Below are 27,410 nucleotides of genomic sequence, written 5' to 3' on the forward strand. Positions count from 1 at the left end.
GCTCATGAATGGTTGAATGGCTTCCATGAAATCGTAGAGCAATTTGCTATCTCCGGTCATATGATTTGTACATCCACTATCAATCACCCATCTCACTCCACCGGAGAATTCAACCTACACACAATTAGGACTTGGTTAGAGGCACCCATTTTGCAATGGGACCTCTCAAGTTAGTCACAAGGGTCTTAGGGACCCAAATAGCATAAAACCGGAATGCATTTCGAGGGCCAACAAATTTTGCAAAACTTCTCCATCCTTAGTCTTACGAAGTACATAGGATGGAGGCATGAATTCTTTAGGCTTGTTGAGAGTGGGCATGCCCCTTGTGGCCTTCCCACTCACAACCTTACCTTTATCCTTGTGCCCTTCTCTTACAAATGTTTCTTTTAGAGGAGTTGTGCACTTTTGAGAGGACGTCTTCTTCTTGCTTGTGCTTGGGTCAAACCCAAGTCCCTCTTTGGCAAACACCTCATTGTGTTGACTCAATATCTCATCAAGATTCTTTTGCCCTTGAGCACATGTCATGAGACCTTTCTCGATTTGAGCCTTGAGAAAACGATTTTCCTCAAGAATAGATGCTAGATCACTATTAGAGTTAGTAGTACAAGCATCAACATTGATAATAGGAGAAGAGTAAGCCTTGGCTAGAGTTTCAAGATAAGTAAGTTTGAGTGTCTCAAAACTCTTTGTAAGAACGGTGAGCTCTCCTTCCTTAGTCTTGAGAGACACAGATAGAAGCTCACAATCCTTAGATAGAGAAGCATGAGACTTTACAAGCTTACTTTTATCATTCATTAACTCTTCACAAGAGTCAATAGCCTTTTTCAAGGAGGCAAGATCATTAGTGTGAACATCAAAATTTGCACCAATTTTTAAGCATAGTTCATCATTTTGTGCTTCCTCATATTGGACTTTCCGCTCAAGGATTTCACATTTTTCCTTTTCCTCAGTGACGAGGGTTTCGAGTTCCTTAATGGTGATGGTGTGCTTACTCACCATCTCCATAAGCATATGAAACATAGTGAGCTTATTTCCTTTGAGGGAGCACATGAACTTATTAAGTTTAGCAATCATAGGATCATCTAGATCATCATCCTCATAACTATCCTCCGCATCAAGATACTCATCACTAGGAGTAGACGGAGTGAAGAGAGGAGGATTTGATCGTGGAGTTACCTTGACCTTGTCAGAAGAGCTTTGGTCCTCTCCATCTTCAACCATGGCCTTTGCCATTAGGCACTTGTGAGCGTTGCCCTTGTAATCTTTCATGTAGTTGTAGGTGACCACGTCACCACTCTTGTTTACTAACCTCAAGGTGTTTTGAGAGTCTTGAGCAACTCTGGCAACACCACTAACATCATCCGGATCGGATTCTTCTTGAGCAACCATTGCTTTTCCATCTCTCTTCTTGAGCTTGGAGTTCAAAGGATTTGGCAACTTCTTCTTGGGAAAGGTCTTGGGAAACCTTGGTTTATCTTCTCTCTTCTCATAGGGGCACTCATTGGAGAAGTGGTTGGTTTCTTCACAGTTGTAGCATTTTCTTACTTTCTTCTTTGGAAATCTTCCCTTGAATTTTCCCGCGCTAAACTTCTTGACAAAGAGAGCCATGTCTTCATATGAAGGGCCCTCATCGGATTCAATCTCATCACCATCTTCATCATCATCATCTTCTTCTTGTTCTTCACTTTGCTCATCTTCACATACATGCTTGGCCTTCAATGCAAGATTGATCTTTGATGATGGGGAACCATGCATGGCAGGTTGTTTTGTGGCATTAGCCTTCGACTCTTCAAATAGTTGAAAGGTGGATATGATGTCATCTGTAGTCATTTCCTTGAAGGTATGGTGTTGTCTTATGTCCCACACCATCTGATGGTGATATGGGGCAAGAGCATGAAGCAACTTATCCACAAGGAAACGCTTAGTCATGTTGAATCCATCTTGTGTCTTGTCACACTCACATGACTCAATATCGGCAGTGAGAGTCATGAGACGCTCATGGAGTTGATTGGGGGTTTCAACTTTCTCCATACAAAAGTTTTGCAATGCCCCTTGGCAATTTCATATTGAGCACTCCGGAGGGTAGAGGTGCTAGTCTTGGATCTTATAATAGTTTCCCATAGTTCCTTGGCACATGTGATGTGTATGAACGGTCTCCTTTGCTTTTTAGCCATACCTCTCCTTATACACATGATTGCAGTGTCATTGAGGTTCTTGTCATATATTTCTCTTGGTGTGGGGTTCTTTGGATCAACCACATGATAGCCATACTCTATGATCTCCAGCATCTCATCATTCCCATGTCGAAGATGATCCTGCATAGCAACTCTCCACAAAGCAAAATCGGAAGTGGCACTAAGTAAAGGAGGTTTGCCTTGAGGATTATATCTTGGTTTCTCAACCTGAGGTTTTGCATAAAGCCAAGGAACACTGGCGTGTTCATTGCTAGGAGGTTGTTGACCAAGTGATGGAGTAGGCACAGTTGGCCTCGAAGCCACACCACCCGAGAGTGGTGCAAGCACCGTGGACAACGTGGCTAATCTCATTTGGACCAAGGCCTCAAGGGAAGCATCATGCTCCTCTTTTTGCTTAGCAAGGGCCCGTTCTAGATCCTCAGACGTAAAGGACATGACTTCAGAGGAAGCCTCGCCTTTATCCTTAGGATCTACAATCAGGGGAGTCCCATCTGGGTTCATCTCGCTCTAGGGCGGTTAAGCCACAAGAATAGAGCACGAAGCTCTGATACCAATTGAAGGGATCGAGATGGACCTAGAGGGGGGTTGAATAGGTACAACTACAAATTTTAATTATTACTTAGCAATTTTAGGCAATAGTGCGGAATATGACGGTGAGCCTAACAATTGCAAATGAGTAATAAATACTAAGCAAGTAACCCAAGCACTTAAGTAAGCAAGCACAATATGATGTAAGTAAGTGCAAAGAGACAAGTAACCACAAGTAGAGAGTTAGGGTTAGGAATAACCGCAACTCTGGGAGACAAGGATGTATGCCGATGTTCACTTCCTTGGAGGGAAGCTAGTCACCGTTAGAGAGGTGGATGTTACCATGAAGGCACACCAACGCCACGAAGGCTAACCCTATTCTCCCTTTGAGACAACACCACGGAGGCGTTTCTCAACCACTAGTGGTAGACCTTGGGGTGATCTCCAAACCCTTACAAACTTTTCCGGGAGAAATCACAACGGTTGATTCCTCTCCGAAAGACTCCTACCGCCTAGGAGTCTCTAACCTCCAAGAGTAATAATAATGTTGGGAAGAAGCTCAAAACTTGCTCAAATCACGAATTCCTTTGGTGAAAAGAAGGGGAAGGAGTGGATCTATCACTTGATTGGAGAACTTCTCTCAAATGCTCCTAGAACACTTGGGAATCTAGGATTTGGTGTAGGTGAATGAGAGAGAGAGAGTGAGGAGTGTTCTTGGTACACTCAAAGTGAATGGTCAACCTTATCCCGTGAAAGGGAAAGCCATATATATAGTGGTTGAGGAAAGGTGACCGTTTGGGATACATAAGTGCACAGGATTGGTCAGACGTCCGGAGAACATCGGACTTCCGGAGGCACAAATAGGTCCGGACATCCGACAACCATCAGACGACCGGCCGCTGTGAACCTATGAGCCACGAACCAGAACACAGGACACGGACATCCGGGACGGGCGGACATCCGGAGCTCGGATGACCGGAGAGTCCGGAAATCCGTAAAAATGGTTCTGTTGTGAAAGTACCGGACGTCCGGAGAGTTCCGGACATCCGTAAAAACCATTCTGTAAAGGAACACCGGACGACCGGAGGGAGCCGGACGTCCGGGCAGCTGAGAGGGACCGGACGTCCATAGAGCACCGGACGTGCGGAGGCAAAGTATAGGAATAGTGGATTTTGAGCAAGTTTTTCACTAGATCCAACGATCCCCTCTTAATAGTGCGGGATCCCTATACTCAAGAACAAACCATAAACAAAGTCAATGTCTTGTATCTCCATTCTTGAGTTATATGCTTTTTGTCCCTAGTCATGATCCATGCACACGGTCTTTGAGACATAATCCTGAGATATACTTGATAAACATGATTAGTCCCTAGCATATGTGTTGTCATTAACATCAAAATATGATTAAGGGCATGATTGCACTTTCAACCACGCCACTCCACCTCAATACCCCTACAGTCAGCATCTGCTCCAAGAAACAATGCCATCGTCCGATACGGAATACCCGGATTTAGGGTTTCCCCAGAGCAGCCCAGGTGGGAAATCAAGAGCTGCAGCAACGATGCATTCCGCAAGGTAATGGCGCAAATACGTCGCCACCATCCGCCATGACCAAAGTCGGTGTGGTTTTCACCGGCAGCCACACCTCCCGAACCCGCAGTCAGCTAGATCTTCACCAACTGTGAAGTCAATGTCGCCGCCATCATTCGGAGCCGCCGCCCTGACTTTCGATTCGTAAACGCCATAGGGTGGCAGTTCTCCCCCATCTAGCACCGAGTTGGGTATCCCATGATCCCGCAAACCCAGGCACCACCACAAGGAGCCACCACCCGGCAGAAGGGATGTTGTCGCAGCGGTGTCAGAGCTGCCGCTCTAGGGTCCTTTGCAATGTTGTTTTTCCTTTTCCTTTCCTCCAATTTGCAAATTTCTATGAATAATTCTACAAACTAACTGAGGGATGCAACTAATAGATGAGAAGACTTGTGCAAGAGTTTATGACATGTCGCAACGTCTTGCCCAATAGATTTTCATGTAATCATCATGTGTTTCATCATGTTTATTTGGATTATTTGTTCCTAGACCATATGTTGCGCCTGAATTTGAATTTGATTTTTTTTCAGATAATGAGTTTGAAATGTTTTTGTCATAAATATCAAGGTTTGAATTAACATGTTATTGGGCTTTATGTTTGCCAAAGGAAGTGAGAAATAGCAAAGTAAAACTTTCGGACACCTCCCAAAGCAAGGATCCTTTGGCAATTACATTTTGGTACATTTTTCATAATGGATCAGTGTTGACATTAGGATTTTTCTTTTTTTTTTGCTTTTTGCATTCATGAACCAAAACTGGATCTCACTCAATCTTTGAGGAACAAAAAATATTGTTATTTACCAAATGATTCGCAATTTGTAGTTATCTTTTTATAGGGCCGCTTATTACTATGTTGCTCTGGACTTTGTTTAAAATCAATGCATCTGAGTTTCCAGGTAACATGTTACAAGTTGCACACATTTTGATGATGATGTGAATTTTAAGCCTCTTTCTTTCATAGGATTCTAGAAATACAGGAAAGTAAAAAAACCGCATAAATCAAGTGGTGTGTCCACTTGATCAATAGATTAGAACAATACATCAATTTGGATAAAAAGGTGCTTGACAACACAAAGAAAACAACATGATTCTACCAAGAGATTTGAAAGTTTCCTTCAAAATAGAGTGGAGATAATTCATAAGGAAAATTTTCAAAGGATTGCAATTATGCGAATCAAATGACCAACCTAGGAAAAATGACCTAGATTTCAATTTTGAATCAAGGAGTCCCCACGGTTGAGTTTTTTCTAGATCCGAGACAAGTGAGAATTAGGAAAAAAAACTGAAAAGAAAAGAGAAAGGTCAAATTCATCCGATTGAAACTAGGTCTGATCTCTGAGTGTGAATAACCTTAAGTTGATCAGTAGTAGTTGAAGTAAAAACTTTGGAGGTACTAGAGCTTAGAGAAACTCACACAAACATTAGCCAGGGAGTGGATCTGGATAACTTTGGCTTAGGATCTGTTCTTGGAGTTTGAACCAAAGTATTTTCTTGTGCCCCTCTTAATAGTACGGTTGTTCTATACTCAATGTGAATCTTCGATTCACTAAAAGCCTAGGAAAATACATACTAAAAGCTTGAGTAATTAAACCACTAGAATATTTGTGTGTGGGGGCACCAATGATCTTCCACTTATAACCAAACTTGATACACCCTAACATCACATGCTAAACCTAAAATAAACTCGATGAAGTTTTAGTCATCTCAATGGTTTTGTCATAAATCATCAAAAGCAACAAGGATAAAATGAATATACACTTTCACCATCCAATCCCTAAAATTTGAGCGGAGGAAACTTTAGTCCCAACTTTCACCACGATTCAAGGCCACTGACTGTTGCACCCCTTTCCATCCCACCGACCCCCCCTCCCCCTCTCTTTGACTGGCCGCGGCACTAACGCCTTCATATCCCACTACCGAGTCAAGCCTCGAATCACCGTTGAGTAGCAAACAAATAGTCCATGCTACGCCCTCGCCCTGCCATAGAGGAATTGGTGTTGACCACTCAGTCGCTTTTGGGCTCCTCCATTTCCGTGATGTCCATCTCCACATCCTAACTCGAGGCACAACAAGCTCATGTGTCACGATCAGGAGCTTCAGTCAAGGCGAAGATTGACACACGCGACCTCGAACCTCGACCCACGCCCGAACCTTCGTGGTCATGCGATTCCCACTCCCATCTACAGTCTATTCAACATAGCATCCACAGAATAATGTTTTATTTTCCTTCTTCTTTCCTCCAATTTGTGAATTTCTATGAATAATTCTACAACCTAAGGAGTGATGCAACAGGTAGATGGGGAGACTTGTGTGAAGAGTTTATGGCATGTTGCAATGTCTTGAGCAATAGAATTTCCATGTATGATCATGTGTTTCATCATGTTTATTTGGAATATTTTCTTCATTTGGACCACATGTTGTGTCTGAATTTGTTTTTAAAAATATTGAGTTTGAAAGGTTTGCATCATAAATATCAAGGTTTTAACTTTATGGAAAGGTAGTTGTAATGGGATTTGTGTTTGCCAAAGGAAAAGAAATGGCAAAGGGAAACTTTTGGGGAATTAAGTGTTGGGGTGGGTTTTATGACTCCCTCCCAAATCCAGGATTTGTTGGCAATTATATTTTTGAGTGGGTTTTTGGGAATGGATTAGTGTTGTCATTAGGATCAAATTTCTTTTGTTTTTGAGTTCATGAACTAAAATTGGATCTCGCTCAATCTTGGACGAATAAAAATATATTTATTTCATAGTTCCTTTAAAATAATAGGGTTGCCTATTAGTATGTTGCTCCGAATTTCGTTTAAAATCAATTACTCCCTCCGTTCCTAAATATAAGTCTTTTTAGATATTTCAAATGGACTACAACATACGGATGCATGTAGACATATTTTAAGGGTGTAGATTCACTCATTTTGCTCCGTATGTGGTCACTTGTTGGAATCTCTAAAGAGACTTATATTTCGGAATGGAGGGGGTATATTTTAACTTTTAAATCATCTCATCAACTTTCAATCATGGGACATTTACATCTGTGCCCCTAACTCGAACCCACTACTCAGATTTGCCCCTAATTTTTAGGTATGCTCAGTTTTGCCCCTCTGCCGTTAGTGTCACTTATAGAAATGCCCTTCCGAGCCGTTACCGTCCAGTCAAAGGGTGTTGACCGCTATCTGGGCGTTTGTTGGACATTTTGCCCCTGACTACATGTGTCACTTACAGGTGGGACCCACTAAAGAAAAACAAAAATAAAAACCATATCCACTCTCTCACTCACTTACATGTGGACCCATCACAGAAAAAAAACTCAAACCATCGGCGTTAAGCCGCCGGCGAGCCACGGCAGAGGGCATGGGAGCCCTGTCCGGCGACCAAAACGGCGTTGATTTCATCCTGCGCGCATGCCTGGGCTTGCTCGGACTCGAACTGAAGTGGCAGGACGAGCAGGGACGGCCGAAGTGTCGGCCATGGCCGAGGCTAGCGGCGGTGCCGGTCGAAGCATGGTGGCAGAGGGGCTGGAAGGCACGGGGGAGAGGGGATAGAAGGCACTGGGAACAAGGCCTCACCGGGTGCATGCCAGAGTGGTAGAAAGGACTCCCGAGGCCCGATGGCGAGCACATGTACCCCGTCTACGGCCGCCGGAGCGAGGTGCCGTGAGGAGGGGGCTGTACGAAGAGGAGCTCATCGGCGAGTTGTCTGGAAGATCCACGATGACATATGGATCTCAGGAACGGTAACTTAGCGTCAGGGGATCACGGACGACGGCGAATCGAAGATGGCGGCCGATGGACAGATCCGGCGGAGATGGCTTCGGTTGAGAAGTTGAAGGGCACCCGACATCTCAATCTTTGGCGTGGTGATTCCCAGCTTGACGGCGGGCATCGGGGACATGGTGGTGCGGCCTCTCGACGACATTGGCCACGGGAGCGGCGATGCTCAGGTGAGCACGTGAGCGACATGCCCTCGGCCTTGGCAGAGGGGGAGGATGACCAGCCAGTGGGCTGGCCTCGCTGGGCCGTCCTGGGCCAAAAGGTAAGCGTGTCCTTTCTCTTTTATTTTTTAATTTCTGTTTTATTTTTTTCCAGGGGCAAAAATGTCCAGTAGACGCCCAGAAAACGGTCAACGCCCTTTGACTGGACGGTAACGGCTCGGAGGGGCATTTCCATAGATGGCACTAACGGCAGAGGGGCAAAACTGAGCATACCCAAAAATTAGGGGCAAAACTGAGTAGTGGGTTCAAGTTAGGGGCAGAACTGAAATTGGCCCTTCAATCATTTGCACTTTCAGGTAACATGTTTACAAGTCGCACACCTTTAAAGATGTAAATCTTATTTTTCTTTCTTTTTGACGATGATGTGAATTTTAAGCCTTTTTTTTCATAGGATTCTAAAATTACAAGAAAGAAAGAAACGCATGATTCAAGTGGCGTGTCCACTTGATCCTATAGCTTAGAACACTACATGAATTTGGATCAAAAGATGTTTGACAACACAAAAGAAACAACAGAATTCTATCAAGAGGTTTGAAATTTTCCTTCAAAGTAGAGTGGAGATCCGTCCTAAGAAAAAAAAAGGATTTCAATCATGCGAATCAAATGACCAACATAGCAAAAATGACCAAGGATCCAATCCTAAAGAAAATCCTTTGAATCAAGGAGCCCCACGGTTGAGTTTTTCTAGACTCGAGATAAACGAGAATTAGCAAAAACTGAAAAGAAAAGAGAAAGGTCAAATCCCTCCGGGCTCCACCAGGCACCAGCTCGGTTGGCACGTCTGACACCACATACACGTTTCCCTTTTCCCGACTAACCCCAAACAACCGGCACCCTCGGATCCCAATCGAACGGCCCTACAATCACCCCTGACCATCCAAAGAGCGGCGGAACCCACCGGCGGCCGACTGCTCCTTCTCCTGCCTGCAAACCGCTGTTCGGGAAAGCGTCCTCCCCTTCTCCCCCTCTCCCCAGCCTCCCGGGCCACGCGAATGGAGAAGGGCTCCGGCGCCGCCGCAGGAAGCAGCGCGCGGCCACCGCCGATGCCGCAGCTGGACGAGTTCCCGTTCGAGGGGAAGAAGCCCGTCAAGAACCCCTTCGTCCCCATCGGTACGCCCCGCGCGCGTCCCTCGCTATGTTATAGAGTGGCAGGATCGTGGATCGATCGATCGCCTCGTCGTAGGTTCGGCCGGGTCACTTTCTGGGTTCGGAGTTACGGGCCAGATTTCGAGTTCCTGTTTTACGATGTTAGGACAGTGATTGTTGGGATCTTTGGGCGTGGATGGAGAGTGACGAATCTATGGCTAGTGTTATCAAGGATCGTGTGTGCTATTTTAGTGGTGCTGGGGTCAAGAAAAAACTAGTTTGGGGTTCATAAAAGAATAGCTGTGAAGAGTTAAATGGTGCCATGTCGTGTAAGACTGAATGATGACTATCTTGCTAAACTGTGCTGGTAATATACAGTACTTCTGTAAATCATGATACCTAGTCAGTTTTTTGTTATTAACTGTGAACTGCCTTATAAACTGTGAAGAGATGGTGAAAATAGAAACTACTCCCTCAATTCCTAAATATAAGTCTTTTTAGAGATTTCAATATGGACTATATACGGAGCAAAATGGGTGAATCTACACTCTAAACTATGTCTATATACATCCGTATGTAGTCCATATTGAAATCTCTAGAAAGACTTATATTTAGGAACAGAGGGAGTAGTTGGGATGATACTCTCGAGTCTCGACATCCTGCTTCAGTAGCTATCTGTCGAAACCTTTATTTTTGTGACCCGTTGGAGCTTTGGATTTCATTAGCATGAGGGCAATATCCTGTGATATTTGAGAGTTTGACTTGAATTCGTGGGCAATTATCACATTTCCCATTCCATGGGCAACATACACACTTCAGATTTATGGTGGATTAGATACAGACTGGAGTATTAGAGTAACTTTGGTATCGGTGTAGCAGATTAACTTAAAAATAACAATTTGTTCTTGGTGGCTGTCTATGAATCACCGACTGATAATGGGTGGCTGTCTATTAATCACCGACTGATAATCATAGTTTGTCATTCTAGATGTGCATTGTGTGTATCAGCTGCTTTGTGTTGTATATTTTTTTAGAACACGACACTCATATAGATTAAGTCACGGCATTACAATCGTTTTTGGTCAGCTCCAACACGCAGGGAGGAACTGAATCAACCAACACACCAGAACTGCATTCTCTAGTACAGAACTTTGCGGTCGAATGTGCTAGCATATTGCCGTGCACGGCTCATGGGTAGTTCACCCTTATCTCAGTGAGGTAGTAGTCTAGATATGCTGAGCCCAGAGAGTTCAGCTCAGCTGAACTAGCTCACTTCAGATGTGCGTCAAGAATGCTGAGAAATCAGCACAGCACATGTCCAAGAGACTCATGACCTTGATTTTCGGACGGTTCATATGTTTGTGATCTTATAAAGTTGGCTTCTCAAGTTCCTCTTTTTTCTGAGCCAGGGGAGAAGCAACTTGGCTTCTACATTTAATGTTCTTAATATGTGCAGCTGTGGAAGTATATCGTTACTTACTACTGTTGCTAGGGTGTATCAGAAAAGAGGCAATGGTGTGACTATTGAACTATTTGGTGGAAATGAAATGAGATAGGTGGGATAGTCAAGGAAAATCAGGCTCACTGTGCCAAAGATAGACTATGTGAACTTCAGTCAATGTAGGACAGATGCAGTTGATATGCTGTGCTTATGGAATAAAGATAGATGTTTAAGGGAGCCAACGTAAAAACTAGCCAGTCCCATAGGTATGAAACCCATTTGAGCGAGAATAGTACTAGGATGGGTGACCTCCTAGGAAGTCCTCGTGAAAGGGTTTCATATCTAAGGGTTGTGATAGGCTTGGCGAGCCAACGTAAAAACTAGCCAGTCTTTTGGGTATGAAACCCATTTGGGCGAGAGTAGTACTAGGATGGGTGACCTCCTGGGAAGTCCTCGTGAAAGGGTTTCATATCTAGCCTACCCCAACTTGTTTGGGATAAAAGGTTTCGTAAGGCATGCATTAAAAGGAGGATGTGCATTACCCTGTGAATCACACTCCTCTTAAGCATCATATCCTGCATTCACTTTGAAGCTGAGATGCCCTTATAAATTTAACAAAGCCTAACTGCCTGACAGTCATAAGGATTACTTTGGCTTATATATGACGCTTGAAGCTTCTTCAAGGGGTTGTTAATTATAGAATAAAAATTATATGTCAGCTATGTGGAAGTGTATTGTTTTAAATGATTAGTACTAGCAAGTCCTAATAGCTTCCAAAACACTTCTGATCTTCTCATATCTTGCTTTGCTCAAATCTAATTCAAAATTTCAAAATTTTATGTGAAGCTGCATATTCTGGATCCTGCAATCATGTTTATTGTTTGTATGTACATGCTGAGTGCATAATGGCGTCGGTTTTCCGGATTGAACATTAAGTATAACATTGTTTTATGTTTGCCCTTTGATGTGTTCTACTTATGCCAAAGCAAATGGAAACTTGGGTGGGGATAGACTACTGGGGGTGCTAATGTATCTATGTACCTTGTTTTGTTCTTGAGTGTGTAACCCTACCTTCTATTTCAGGTGCATTGGTCACTGCGGGCGTCTTGACAGCTGGCCTGGTCAGCTTCCGGTACGGGAATTCTCGGCTGGGTCAGAAGCTGATGAGGGCCCGTGTGGTTGCTCAAGGTGTGACAGTTGCTCTGATGGTCGGCAGCGCATACTACTATGGTGACCAAATCAAGCTGTTCAAGAAAGGGTCTAGCCCATGAACTTGACTGAATAGTGGTTATGGTGTACGAATTGGCATATCTTATGTACTGAAGTTTCACCTGGGGCTCTGCTGTTCGATCGCCTCTCGGTCCTGGGGATTAACTATTGTCATTCACGCTCATGTGGTTTCTAACTAGAAGTAATTTTGGCTCAATCTCCGGGCTTAAGAATAAATCTTTTTCTTCGTTGACTCCACCTCAGTTGTGTGCTACTTGTGTTCTGCAGTCAGGTGTTTCTTTTGTTCCTCAGGGGACATCTGATAAAACTGGAAGGATAGAAGATTAGCATGTTCCCTACGCAAGGATGACACATAAATATTTTCCTCTTGCACCGCAGCTGAACACAATGGGATGACATTGCTGTGTTCTTTCTGTTCATCATGGTGGTGTTCAATGGAAATTGTCACTAGTTTTGCCATCAGTAGGAATTCCTTTGGTGCACCCAGCCCTTAGGAATGAGCTGGTGACAGATGATGATGAACAATGCATTGGTATCAGTTATATCAGCAAAATGGAAGAAATGCATTCACCGTTAAACAGAAATTAAAATACAGACGCTCCTTCAGTCACGCTTCGTCATCCAAATGATACACCTCAAGTTCAAAAGGTGCAGACCACATCCACGCTTCATCAAAACTTTTGTTAAGTTTTTCAGTGCAGAGCAAGGGTGTAGGTTACAGTAACAACTACTCTAGTACAAAGTTGAGTCATCTATTTTGGAACAGAGGGAGTAACAATGAGCATAACAAATATCCAACTATACAACACTTCATTTGCCATAATAATCTGGCAATTGCCAGCCCGACTATACAAAACACTTGACTACCAGCAAAAAGAAACCCTACCCATGGGATCTCATCAAATGTCATCTTCCAACGACAAAACAGATCCACATATATGCACAAGCCTGAAGAATGGAATCAGCTTTACATAACCCACCCATCTGTCAGTTCAGTCGTATGTCGCCTTCCACCAGAAAGAATCATCTATAACTTGCATGACCACATGGCTCTCCATGTATACCTGCAGACGGAATATGCAGCCCAGAACATGTACCGCCAGACTGGATGCCACCACCCTGATGGGCAAAATACAGGAGATATGACTGGGTATTGACCCAGTGGACTATGACTGGGTATTAACCCAGTGGACTGCTCGCCGCTCATGCGTTCTTCACAAATTATTATGAGGGACCTGAGTATCTCAAAGATTCACTTGTGCAATTAACATCATCTGTTTTCCAAACTGGCATACAGTCTCCGGGCCTCTTCCAAAGGATCCACTTGAACTATTTCATTAACCCAGAAATTCTGCATGTTGTGCGCTGGATATACATCAGGAAGCTCGACATTTGATCCATTTATTGCATTCTCTTCAAGGGCTGATGCGATAATATTCTGCAAAGGTGTTATAACTCATTAAACGGCACTCGTTCCAGCAATCCTAGAAGAGTAACAGTAGATTCACTCATTCAACACCCGAGCAACAAATGCAGCAACTTACAGTAAAAAAAAGCAACAACTTTCTAAGTTGTTAGGAAGAAAGACAGACCATAACACATATAAAAGTATCTGGCATGATTGAACTAATCTTTGTATCTTTGTATATCGAAATAGCTAACCCCCACTAACATATTTCTCTCAACATGCAAGCATGCCACCTCAACATGCAAACATATATGGGAAAAGGCCTACCCCAACATGCAACCATGCATAAGAAAAAGGCCACCACAACATGCAAATATGCATGATATTTTTCATTCTATTATGTTATTTATATTTATTAAATATTTCACAATTATACGATAATCAAATACAACAAATCATGTGTTTCTTCAGTTTTCACTGAAATATATTGCAAAACATTCCCACAACAACATGCGGAGTACATCTAGTTGATCCATAAAATTCACAACCAACAGACTGGCTACACAAACAACAGCTTCCTGTTCCTAGAGTATAATGGTCCACAGCAATGTTAGTAGTACAATGTCATTATGCCTATATATAAAGTATAATATAATTTCTTTGCTAGATAACATATGCAATTGATGAAAGCTCAACCAAAGTTCTAACGTTCACTTGATAAAAGAAACATGAACTCACCATAGTTCCATTCCGACAGGCATTGAGGACGATAAATTTCAAAAGTTCCTCTTCCAGGCTACTTAAGACACTACCAACATCAGATAATAATTCCAAGTCTCGACAAGAGATGTCGGGAGGAATTCCATAGTTTTTCACAATGACTTTTTTGTGCTTCTTCATCATTTTTTCTAGGCAAGAACCGAGAGTCCGTTGTATTTTTGCATTGTTTCTATCTTTTGAACACTTCAAATTAACAGAAGCATCTAGAATGGCAATTTCCTGCAGCCTAAGCAAAAGTTCAGCCCTTGCATCATCGGCCCAGCAACAGCACAAAGATGTTCCATTATCTGTTAAAAAGCAGAACATGTTATGATGATGCTTAATGTATAAAAGAAAAGCAAAACATCCCTTTGGATAAAATAACAGATTTGAATTTACGATATTGTTGCAGAAATAATAGAGTTGGCCTGCTCCTCTTACCAACAATAAACCCCGCTAGTGGAACTTGTACTTTTGGTATTTTACCCTGGTTAACTGATTCCGAAATTTGAGAATCATTTAAACAACTGTCCAACACCAAGAAATGGACACTAACTACCTGTATTAACAAAAATGAGAAGTCAAGTGCGAGAATGATTGAGCATGAATGTCACAAACAATATCTGAACTATAATCATTCAGTGTTTGTCAAACTTCAATGCACCCAACAACGATTAAGAGGTGGTGCAACTGAGACCTATACATGGGCAAAATAAAAGCAGAATATAACCTACCCTGCAGTGGAATCGCATGGGCGTACAGTCTTTAAAATGCTTCTGATGTGAGAGCAGACAAAGTGAAACTGTGCTCAGTGAGCCATCCTTTAAGCCACCAGGCATGAGTGGGGAAGTGGCACGTTCTCTATTCACTTCAATATGACCAATGGATGTAACTTCAATGTATGTTACTGGGGTTAAAAGTATTTCACGGCTGTAGCCAGAAAAAAAATTAGACAGCAAAAAAGATGTCTTTTTAAATTTGCAGGACACAAAGTAGGTTGCGCCATTTCTTAAGATTCGGTTTCAATTTAGCACAATGTGGACAGGCCATAATCTCTATTATCAGTAATAGCAAGATGAATTAACAATTATAATTATAATTCATCACATTTAACAAGAGACTTGACAAATTAACTTCATGTGTTTGGAAGAATAATGTACGAAATTATTTTAGCAGTTGTCAATAAATAGGTCTTTTACACTAAAATTCAGATCAGGCTTCACATTAGCTGCATATCAAGTTCCTGCATATAGCATTTCCCATTCTACACAGATTACTTCCCTTACAAATAATTAAAAGTAAAATCATTGGTTACCTAATGACCACCCTCCCAAAAACCAAATAAAAGATGCATCCTTTTCTACTGGTAATAGAGCACAACACCACTCTATCAAGGACATCCTCAGCTTAACCTCTAGTAGAAATCATGCAAATGCAGAGACCCTTTTTTGTCATCCAAGTCCCAACGTCAAATATACAAGCAATAGATATAACTCTACGTAAGACATTTTGTTTACAGCTAACTTAGCATGAAAATGAAATATAAGATTTAGAAAGCTTAAAATATGTCATTTCAAATTTGCAGGACACAAGGCATGTTGTTCTTACAATCCAGTCACAATTTAACATTATGTGGACAGACCATCAGTACTATCAACATGATAATGAAATATAAAATTTAATGGTAAACCAGTAATGAAAGGAGCACAACACACTGTGTCAAGAGGACGCGGTGGAATGTCACTGCTGCCCCTGGTCCTATGCCAATGGGATAACAATGTTTGCTTAAGTATCCAGAGAGACGCACCTGCAATGAATGCCATTAAATTGAATGCCAAACTAAGCACTAATTGAAAATTATAACCTAGTCAATTACCGTTTGATTATCATCAGCAACATGGATACATATACTTCGCTTGTCGTTACCAGGCACAAATCTTCGCTCCTTAAAGTCATGTGAATGGATATTTTCTACTTTCCCATGAAATGATATTAAATCTCCTTGAACAAGTTTTTGACTTTGCAAATTAGAAGAACCAAAAGACTTTTTATGCATCATAATTTCGATGCATGAAGAAACACTAATAACTTCAATTGAGTAAGAGCCCAATCCATTCAATACATAACACATGATGTCATATACTTTCATCTTTTCGCTCACTGCTTCACAATAAAAATTCAAATGAAAATCCGAATATTGACAAAAGTCATTCCACGACTGTAGTAATTTTATCTCATTGTGGAAGGTATTTTTGGATAATGGCTCATTCACTCCCAATGAAGAAACTCCGATAGACTGATCTACAATACCCTGCTTGACGTTTATATTGCCATTAAAGGTAATGGCAAGGCTCCAAATTATATCTTGAGAATCCAGTGAAACTTTACCACCTTGAAAACATCCACAGCCTTTTATGGCAAACCTCAAACTATCAGTGGGGCATTCGAGAAGATAGTAGCCACCAATCCGCAGAAACTGTTGTTTCATCAGGTAATTTAGTAATTGTAGCTATATATTAAGGTTAAATGTTGAAAGCAAGCTTCGTCATAAAGACTATACCTGGTACTTAAACGAACACCCCTCCTTGAACTCCAATAAGATCCTTGATGGGCAACCTCGTTCTTCACCAACGGTATCGATTAGAACAGTACCATCTGACCCACAGGGATAGCTAGACACAAGATTGCCAGAAAGACTGGTAGTTCCGAAGCTTAGGGAGCATGGAATGTGACATGGTTTCTCCATAGACAGTTTCGAATCAGAACGTGAACGAGTGCTTGCCATTTTAAAGCTCTCGGCATCTTGATCAGCAAATTTTAAATTGTATGGCACTATCACACCCTCAGCATACAGGCCAGACCCTGGCATGTTCTTATGCTGAAACTGCAATAGCAAAATGACATAATGAGAACACAGTCAGTTAGTCACTAATTGTGGGCATGATGATGCTAAAAACACCAAGATTATCAGCAGAATGCAAAAAAAGTTTACTCACATTATTGACTGAGGGGAAAATGTGCGACACTTTCACAAGGTGGAACAGCCTGGCGGCGTTATTAGTTTGCAAAGGAATTCGGGAGGGAGGGCCAATGTGGTTTAATTCACTCCAGTGGACTATAAGGTAGATCTTGAGATGATGCACTCTTTTTCGGTACGAGAGCTGCTGAAACACAGCCTTACAGGATAGTGGATCAGCAACACCATAATGATCTAGGTATGCCACTGGGCCTTCAAGGACTAATTTGCAATCATTTATCTGGGTGGCAATAGGATAGTCAGATGCTGAACATATAGCACAATAAAATGGTTGAGAACAATGTTAAATTAGCTATGTAGTTTATTTAGCACAAAGCAGAACATATAAAAAGCCTAACAAGCTCAAAATGCTAATTGTGGAGGAAGACCAGTAGCACCATTTCCACTATACTTTTTCATTTCAGATTACATAAATGTGAAAAACGTTAGTGCAGCCAACACAAATACAAAAACTGTAAATGCTAGGAGTTACTGAGAAATTTAGTATGAGTTATTCTGCCACACTATGCAAGACTTCTAATTTATAAAATTATATAATCTTGTGAACATGAGTTTCCCATCAAACTGTACATACTATTCATCTCAGTTTACTGGCAACACTGTACGGAAAGTTAAACCAACAAATATGTGCCAAAAAAACTCCTAGAGCTTGAATGATTTGAGCACTTGACCTTGATTAGGCAGGTTGATGCTTCATGATTTCTAGGCAAAATCCCATAAGTTGTATTTATACGAGTTATTCTATTACAGAAAAGAATTATAAAAAAATTGAACAGAACAGAGTTTTATTCATACTATAACATGTGTCGTACTATTTCTTAACAGTAAGGTACTAAGGTCTTAGTTCTGACATTCAAGTTAGTACCATAAATGTTAATTTGATGAAGCCAATCGATAACTGACTTAAATCACGGCATACAGTAAATTATGACAATCACCTCATAGATGCCATTCATGCAAACATTTGGCGGAAGATCAGGTATAATAACATCTATACATCCTGTGTCATCAACCAGCTGCAGCCTCAATGGCAGTGAGGACATCTGTATGCATCAAAGACATGGTCAGCAAGTGCATCAAAATCCAAGATCTTAACATTAGGTCATGAAACCAAGTAATCTACACAACTAACTTCTGCAGTTTGTACAATTAAAAAACAACTTGTTTTTTTCCTCAAAGAAGACCCCAAGTGCATTTCATTTTGTATTAGAAGAAAGCATCAAGATGACGTGGGTCTCACAACGCAACCAAAGAAAGAAAAGGAAAGGGAAAAACAGCAACAAAAACAAGCCTAGGCTAACCAAAATGAAAGGCAAAGTCCATCTACAAGCCACATCTTTATTTCAGAAAGCCTTGTGGGAAGTTGAAACTGAAAGACATTTACTATCTCCCAGCCTTATACATTCAAAAGTCTAAAAACAAAATGACACTTGGCAACATGGCATCCTCAAATCAATTGACATAATATGTTTATAAACTTGTCTGCAAGCAAATTACATTCAATAATAAGCCTGCAAAAGTAAAAGCATCTGCCAACAATAATACATGGACAGTTTATGACAAGCTTCCAGGATGCCACAACAAATGCAAAATATGAGTGTTCATCTATCAAAATTAAGCGAGTTTTCACCTCCAATTGGTGACATGAATTTTACTTCTGGTACGTTACAATGACAGATGGACTGAAAAAAAAACAATATGATTATTTTTTAAGAAGATGCCATAAATTCTTAAAAGTGACCTTCATGCATCCCACTAATACAAGGCCCAGATCACCAGTTGAAATTATCCTTCTGCTGGTACCAGGATGGGAAACCCCACCACATAGAAACTGGTTAGATCCCAGGTTCTTGCCCAGCTCTTCCGTGTCATTCCAAAATCTGAGCATCATTGATATCCACAATGATTCCACCTTGCAGATAAAATTGGCGAAGGGTATTGCCTAACCAAAAATAATTGGTAAGTGAATAAACAAAACCAAAACAAAATTTAGTTTCGTGCATACTGTGTACAGTAAAAGGAGAAACTATTACCAATTTACAAGCTTCCAATTTTGATCCTGTGCTTGAACCGCCACAATCATGATTGCAGAATTTCATAAGGAAATCATGCTGCGCAACCAGATTCAGGTAAGCAATCCACACCGAAAATAGATTTTAAACAATGAGAAAGGGTTCCCGAAAGACCGTTTAGTCTACAAACATCCTTTATATATGTTTCAGGGGGAAATATTATGATGAGACTGAAAGGTTAGCAGAGCAAATATATATTGTGTCTTTTGAAAGGCAATAAAAAAGTTGGACTAGTTTACTTTACACTGTGAACCAAACAGCTGTTATGTACTCCCTCCGTCCCAAAATATAAGAACTTTTTTGACACAATGTTCGTGTCAAAAACGTTCTTATATTTTGGGACGGAGGTTGTACATGCAAAACAGAGCAACACTACATTTATTTACTCGTTATTTGAAAGACATGTAGTACTAATGAGCTTGCCTGAGGTTCAAAACCCTTTGAAGAGGGAACTTTAGCAGCATAGGTGTGAACCAATCCTTGCTTCTGTTGGTACCTTGCAGTTCAAGAGATTAAGTTAAATAAATTAGAAGGAAATGCAATGGGGTAATATGCTATTTACTCCAGTTAGCAAAGTTACATTTTTTGACCCCCAGATCTCTTTCTTGGAATCTAACTTGAATTTCTGTTTAAAGCATGATGTCAGAAGTAACATCCTGTAAAATGATGGAAAAAAAGATGACCATACCATGAGAACAAATATGCCCCTTCTCAATCATGGTAAACATATCATGCAGAAGTAGAACTATCATAAATTCATACCAAAATTTACCGGGCAGCTCCAAAAAGTTAACAGACTTGCCCAGAAGACCATTATTCTCTGCTCTTGTATGACATCTGCACCAACAGCAAAAACTGTTGAGTGATGCCAGTAACATATGATGCTGATATGCCAAAAGTCGCATCTTACTTCGAGTCCACCACAGAGAAAGCATTTATAGTAATGCTAGTTTTACTGCATGTTCCAAGTAGAACAACTGTCGTCCAAGCAAAATTTAGACGAACCACTCGGAATTTCTTCACAGAAATCTACAAAAGAACCAGAACAGTCACACACACTGGCATTTGAAGTTATTTAATAAAAAATTATGAAAAAATTGCAAACGAAAGTTCAAAACTGCAAATTAGCAACATACAACAGCACCAACTCGAAGAGAATGTGACGGCACGAGCCGCTTATCATCAATTAGCAGCCACACGATCTCATCCAGCTCAACCAACATACCCTGCATGTGGATTCCAGAGACTACCCCAGTGTACACTCCACTGCACTTCCCTGGCAACTCATCCAATGGTGGAACGCCCACATAAGATGGGCACCATGACACCATTGTTGCCGTTGATGACACCAACATGGTGTACGAGCCCTTCTTCCCAACGGAGACCATTTTTTTCTTCAGCCCCGTGACAGAAACCGGCCTGCCAATCAGTCGCGCCAGCACGGGCCGCCACCTGCTTGCCAGATCCACAAAGTATACAAACTTCTCCATCTCAAACTTGTGACCGCGGTCAGATTCTGGCTGTGAGAGCTTGCACTGGCGGCACCCACAGCACATCATCTCCGCTATAAACCCGACCAAGTCACTCTTCTGTGTGGCATGCGGGACACTGAACACCACGCTCACCGACCTCACCATCCCAAAAACGCGGCCGCGGGTGGGTAAAGCAGGCTCAGCGTCCACGGAATTAAGCGGGATCGCTGCAAGGAAGCTAGGGCCGGGGACAGGGACAGGACCGGGCGCCTCTGCCAGGCGCCATCGGACTGCCTCGAGCACGCCGGCTTCGTGTTGGCGGACGGAGGGAAGGTAGTTCCAGGCGAGAACGAGAATCTCGCGACCGATGACGGCGGGGTCGAAATCGAGGAGGTAGCAGCAGACAGAGGCGGCGGATGAGGGGTCGGTGAGGGATAGGCAGTGGTTGCGGCAGGCGTCGGCGGAAGGGAGGGAGAGGGTGCCGGCGAGGAGGACGGGATGTGGGATTGGCGCGAAGGGGGCGGTGGTAGGGGCAGGATTCGTGGCGGAGAGCTTAGGCTTTTTGCGGGGCTGTGAGGTGGAGGCGGCGGAGGAATGAGAGGGAGAGGGGGGAAAGAGGGAAGATGCACCAGTGGTGGGGCGGCGGAGGCGGAGGAGGTCGGCGACGGCGAGCCGGCGAGGGGTGGATGCCTCCGGCGGCGGCTCCATGGTTAGGGATTGGAGATTGGACTGGAGGGATGTGGGTTTGGAAAGAAGAGAAGATGAGTAGGCGGGAAGTGAAACCGAGAACGAGGAGTCGAGTGGCGGCGTGGGCCCCACTTGATCGTGGGATTGACTGGTCAAATGAGCTTGACCTCACGTTCACCGTTTTAAAAAGAAACTCTTTTCTTTGGAAAGACGACTATTATAAAAGTTCATCGAAAGTGTTCCCTCAAAAGAAAAAAGTTCATTAAAAGTGCAAAGCATCTAAACATAATAAAAATTACATCAAGATTTCGAGACCACTGAGCAACCAATACCGCTGCCAGAACAAACCACTGAGGCGTCACTCCCCTGTCGAATTCGGTTTACCTTGTCGATGACAGTGAAGAAGTCTTCGTGCAAGTGCCCCTGAGGACGGCACCATGGAGCTGCAATCGTCGCGTTGAACCCTTGCATAGATATGAAGCATCTGATACCAAATCTCGCCACATGATGAGAAAACCTAACCTCACCTCACCGCCCCGGAGACGACAAGAATCTACGTCGGAGCTCCGTCGACGATGTTCAGATGGATGAACTCGAGGAGGACTGAAACCTGGAAGACAAACTCGACGAAGAGGTGTCGTCATTTGTCCAAGTGCCGCACCTGCGAGGACTAAAAGCCATAACCTAAACTATTGACCGGGTCGTAGGCACGAGGATTCTCCTTCCTGCCACCGAACATCAAAGTGACAGGCAGAGGGGATGCGAGTCCACGGGGCTCATCGGTGAAGTCTAAAGGGGACAAAAGTCATGTTAAAGCAACTTTGATGGAGTTGCCAAAACGCTTATGGGATCCCTTTTTTTAGGTTGTTGAGGAGACGTGAAAATTTAGAGTCATTAAAGTATAGTTTATCTGAAACTTTCAATTTTAATTGTAAACCATCAAACAACGATCAAAAGTGAATTAATAACAAGCGACATTCAAAGCACTAAAGGAGTTCTTATAGTTAGGTACAGAATTCGTCGCATGTACATACTCCCTCCTTCCATCTATATAGGGCCTAATGCGTTTTTCGAGGCTAACTTTGATCAAATATTAGAGCAATAATATATGACATGCAACTTACACAAAGCACATCGTTAAATTCGTGTGTGAAAGGAGCTTTCAATGATATAATATTCACATTGTGCATGTCATGTACTATTAATCTTGTCAATAGTCAAAGGTGGTCTTAAAAAACGCATTAGGCCCTATATAGATGGAAGGAGGGAGTATAATTTGCGGCTTAAAATATTGAGAAGCAACATTTGCATTGTCAGAGAGAGTCCATGCCATTGTTCCGCGTTGCTAGCTACTCCCTCCGTTCCATCACCTGCGAGGACTAAAAGCCATAACCTAAACTACTGACCGGGTCGTAGGCACAGGGATTCTCCTTCCTGCCACCGAACATCAAAGTGACAGGCAGAGGGGATGCGAGTCCACGGGGCTCGTCGGTGAAGTCTGGAGGGGACAAAAGTCATGTTAAAAGCAACTTTGATGGAGTTGCCAAAACGCTTACGGAATCCCTTTTTTTAGGTTGTCGAGGAGACGTGTAAATTTAGAGTCACTAAAGTATAGTTTATTTGAAACTTCCAATTTTAATTGTAAACCGTCAAACAACGATCAAAAGTGAATTAATAACAAGCAACATTCAAAGCACTAAAGGAGTTCTTATAGTTAGGTACAAAATTCGTCGCATGTACATATAATTTGCGGCTTAAAATATTGAGAAGCGACATTTGCATTGCAGATAGTCCATGCCATTGTTTCGCATTGCTAGCTACTCCCTCCGTTCCAAAATAGATGACCCAGTACAAAGTTGGGTCATCTATTTTGGAACGGAGGGAGTAGCTAGTAGTCGAGGCTGTCTACTCCTCGTCGGATGAAAGAAGCGCGTCGTCAAGGCCATCGTCGAAGTTGAGCGGCTCGCCAGCCGGCAAGCTCGCGTTGGCAATCGGCCTCCTCAATGGAGCGACAAGCTCGAGTTGTTGCTTCCCTCCAGCTCGTCATTTGTGGCGATGAGCTCGTCTCAAATACGGAAGGAGGCGGTGATGAGGAGGAAGCAGGTGAAGTTTTACTCACGCCACGACACAATAATAGGTTTTGGAGTGCACTAAAACGAGCCACCAACAATCTCCAAATAGGGAGGGTAAACCACTCTTTTTGTGACGGCCTCCAAAAGTCATGCAATAGAGAAGTGGGTAGCGACTCTGCTAGAGTGTTCTTTTTGTTTTGCCTCTTCGGCCTTCATATTGGTGATTATTATGGAGGGAGCGGCATATGACAGCTCTCCTGTACTTGGTCCATGCTCTTAAAGCAATTATAGTAGAGTCGCTATATAGACCCAATCGCCATAATAACTGTTAATAAGGGGTTCAACACACAAAATGGCACTCTCACAGAGTCTCCATATGCATCGCGATCGCCGTATCGCTCCGAAAACAACCTCGTAGCCTGCAAACATGGAGATCGTAGAGGCCTTTGTTAGGAGGTCGTGGAGGCCTTGTTAGGAGCTCGTTCCAAACACATTGGTGGTGTGGGAGGAAAGTTTTATCTTTTTCCTCCTTGCGCCAGATGCAGGGTTTGAAGTAGCGTGACCTCCCACGCATGCACCACCAGTGAGGGGGGAGGGGCATGACAGTCAATCACCCGACCTTTAAATGGTGCGTGCGCTCCCTTGGATTTCCATGGCGGCCTGTGGGATGTTGTCATGCGACCTCCTAGCTTTCTTGTGAGGTTAGGAGGTGTGTGAGCATGCGGGGAGGAGGCGTGTGCGCAGCGTGGTCACATTTCTCACCGAGAAACGCTCCTTGATGGCCGCATGCCGCCTCCCCCCTCCCTAGCTACCCCCTTAATGACACCCATGACGGCTTATAAAAGGTTGGTGCACTCCCCTCTCCCCCTTATCCAGTCCCCTCTCTGACGTCTCCCAGCCCCCTCTCGCCTACCTCCAAGCCACCACTTCCTTGTCAATGCATCAGCAGAAGGAGCACCCTTGCATCTTCTTTTGTTGGGTTGAGAGCGAGCATAAGAAGCCGGATCCCCTGGCCCCTGTTTTGGAATTGTACGACGCGATCATGGACGAGGGCCGAAAGTAGGACGTTGAAAGGGAGCGATGGATTTGGGAGAGCGCGCCCGCCCGGCCGCCCCCGTCGTCCTGTTGTGGGACGAGCGCACCGAGGCCCTTTTCCTAGACCACCGAGGCCCGCAATGTTGTCACCGCTGCTGACTCATGGACGATAAAGGGACAGGCCACCGAGGCGAGTTTTCGGTCCATCGAGGCCCACATTGCCGCATTCGCCACCTCCACCGAGGAATCGATGCAGTCTTGGCCATGAGTAGTTGGTTCTAGGCTAGTTAGTAGTTTAATTAAGTAGTTTTCATATTAATGTAAGCCGCAACATGACTAATTTTTTGCCCTATTTATAGGAATGAAATTGATGCTTACGAATGTGTTCTATGAATCAAACATGTTCTTCTGAATCCAGGATTACTGGGGAAGAATCTATGAGCCAATGACAGGTGGGTCCAATCTGAAAGAAATTTATGCAGGATGCTTTTTGGCGATTCTGTCTTTGTCAAAACCCATTTGAGCCTTCACGTGTTTTGGCGATCGTCTGCATAACCTTTGATGATCCCAAATATGACGACTCTATTAGAGTTGCTCTTAGACTGGGGAAAGCGGGAAGCCATAAACATAATTCCGGGAACTTCTGAATTTTAATGCTAGATCATTTGAATTCTTAGGGAAAAAATCAAGAATTCTTAGGATTTTTAGTATATGTGTTCATTGGATCTTAGAATTAGTTTTTTTTTGCAGTTCAACGGGTCATTTCATTCCTCCTCGACGGTAGGATTACAATCATGAATTTTAGGCATATAGAAATGAAATATGGAGCAAAGTTCAGCCACAAGCTCCCATGCCCAACAGCAGTAGCATTTTCAGCACATAATGAGCTGCAACATTCAAAGGCCTGTGCACAAAAAGAAGAGATATTAAACTATCGAAACCCCTGGTCGACTCCTTAATTTCACCCATGATGGCCGAAATTTCGGATCAGTGAAAATATATGTCCCGCCAAAGATTGGTCATCACCTGGGAGTCACTCTCCACCGTAATATTTTAAAGTCCATCCTCACTTGCCCTTCAGATTCCATCCTTGCAGCCAACGTCTCCATGATTAAGGCAGAGATGATGCTTCAGGAATCAGGATACCACTTTGACAAGGCCTATAAAAAGAACTTCCATAATTGTTACATGCACCTTCATGAGCACAGGCCAGGAGAGCTCCATCCGCATTAATTTTTGGGACATTAGGATCCGGAGGTTCCTATTGGGCTTGCAGTTTTGGTTTGACATTTTGCATAAAAATCCATGTATCAGTCATAGACATATTTGGGAAAAATCTATGTTTTCATCGAGTGACTGCTCGTGGGCCATCCAATGATGCCCCAAATTTCCTCAGCACTTCCATCTTGATAGATAGGTATATAGGTGGTTTGATTCACTTCCTCGGCACTAACAGACAGCTGCTGAAAAAATAGCACAATACAACAGCCAAATTCAACCGTGCGTGGAACTCTTTTAAATTTATCAAGGTAATTAAGCAAGAATCTAGACGTTGTCGTTTAAGAAAACTCTCGCCACAAGGTTCTTAGCGTCCAGGTCGGGAGGCTCAGCCTGTTGCTGTTGGTTCACCAGTGTCGTTACGACAAGCGAAGGCAACAAGCTGCACTCTTGGTCCGTCAGAGAACCTTCTTGCCTGCTTAAGCCACACAAGCAGCTGCACCTCACACGATTGAATCCACAGGCACATATTAAATTTTACCGGACGCGTACCCTAAAATCAACGGAGTGTAAATTATTAGGCACCGTCTTATTCGCACGACGAGGGGCCCAAGTTTGCCTGGCTGTCGCTTTCTTGTCGCACGTCGACGACATGGACAAGAACACAAGCGAGAGAGAGAGAGAGCGACGAGAAAAAAAACTGCACATACTTCCTCAACAACGAAAATGATGCATATATTATGTGCTCTGGAATCTTGGTGCATATGCATATATTTTGTTATTTAGTCCCATTTTTACATGACATGTATACTGACCAAAATCTTGTGCAAAAATGAAGTTTAAATCCTCTACTCGTAGGACTATATTACAAAAGATTCGCGTGTTGAAGGCTGTGATCCGTCTGTAATTCCCAGTGTAATTGGACAACCATTAGATGAACTTGGCAAAGTCAAATTAACATGCTTGTGAGAGAGGCGACATGTAATTCCATAGTCACCAAGCTAATCTGCTGCTTTGTTTTCTTCTTCTGAATGAAACTTCTTGCCTCAGGAGTCAGGAGGAACATACCAACTTGGTTACATTCCACCCCTGAACTTAGCAGGTTGAACAAAACTTAGAGTCGTAACCATGGAAAACACATGCGGATGAATGGATATACATCACCACACAACACATGCATGGCACGCCAGTTGTACTACTTAGAGATAAACATCCCGTTGTTAACTCTCACAGGGTCAAGAAAAAATCCAAACCAACAGGTGGAGAGTGCTTTCCCCTGTTGAACTGCTCCAATTATGCGCGTTTTACCCTCCAGAACACGTTAAGCACTTATCCACACCACACCGAAATGTGGACGGGAATATCGGCGAGTGCATGGTGTCATCAGGCAAGAACATTTCGCCCTCTGTGTGGCTGATGACGACCAGCCATTCACAATTCATGGATAAAACTATGATACTATAGAAGTGGGGGTATGGGCCTTGTGTCCCTGTCTCTCGAGAATCGCTGCTGTTGACAAGCATGAAAAGCCAGGCCATATTCTAAAGAAAAAGAGAGAGCTGGTGGCTGGCGCTGCGTGATGAGTCGTTGGTGG

The 27,410-nt window shown here is 43.0% G+C and overlaps 2 protein-coding genes and 1 pseudogene across 2 annotated transcripts; 2 read left to right on the plus strand and 1 right to left on the minus strand.

Moving 5' to 3' along the window:
• Window positions 1-9,204: 9,204 nt before the first annotated feature.
• On the plus strand, window positions 9,205-12,293 carry LOC119309233 (RING-H2 finger protein ATL48-like). Its single transcript, XM_037585269.1, has 2 exons — window positions 9,205-9,409; window positions 11,910-12,293. The coding sequence occupies exons 1-2, from the start codon at window positions 9,292-9,294 to the stop codon at window positions 12,095-12,097; spliced, it is 306 nt and encodes a 101-aa protein (XP_037441166.1). The 5' UTR covers window positions 9,205-9,291; the 3' UTR covers window positions 12,098-12,293.
• Window positions 12,294-12,338: 45 nt separating this feature from the next.
• Window positions 12,339-12,425, plus strand: LOC119313210 (annotated as a pseudogene).
• Window positions 12,426-12,615: 190 nt separating this feature from the next.
• Window positions 12,616-21,542, minus strand: LOC119309235 (CST complex subunit CTC1-like). Its single transcript, XM_037585270.1, has 16 exons — window positions 20,469-21,542; window positions 20,243-20,361; window positions 20,095-20,169; window positions 19,913-19,988; window positions 19,756-19,818; window positions 19,294-19,371; window positions 19,002-19,202; window positions 18,199-18,303; window positions 17,220-17,480; window positions 16,784-17,107; window positions 16,100-16,699; window positions 15,939-16,030; window positions 14,958-15,153; window positions 14,665-14,782; window positions 14,203-14,531; window positions 12,616-13,494 (listed from the first exon to the last, which is right to left on the minus strand). The coding sequence occupies exons 1-16, from the start codon at window positions 21,510-21,512 to the stop codon at window positions 13,327-13,329; spliced, it is 3,849 nt and encodes a 1,282-aa protein (XP_037441167.1). The 5' UTR covers window positions 21,513-21,542; the 3' UTR covers window positions 12,616-13,326.
• Window positions 21,543-27,410: the final 5,868 nt, after the last annotated feature.

Source organism: Triticum dicoccoides, chromosome 5B, assembly GCF_002162155.2.
Source record: "Triticum dicoccoides isolate Atlit2015 ecotype Zavitan chromosome 5B, WEW_v2.0, whole genome shotgun sequence".
Taxonomy (NCBI): domain Eukaryota; kingdom Viridiplantae; phylum Streptophyta; class Magnoliopsida; order Poales; family Poaceae; genus Triticum; species Triticum dicoccoides.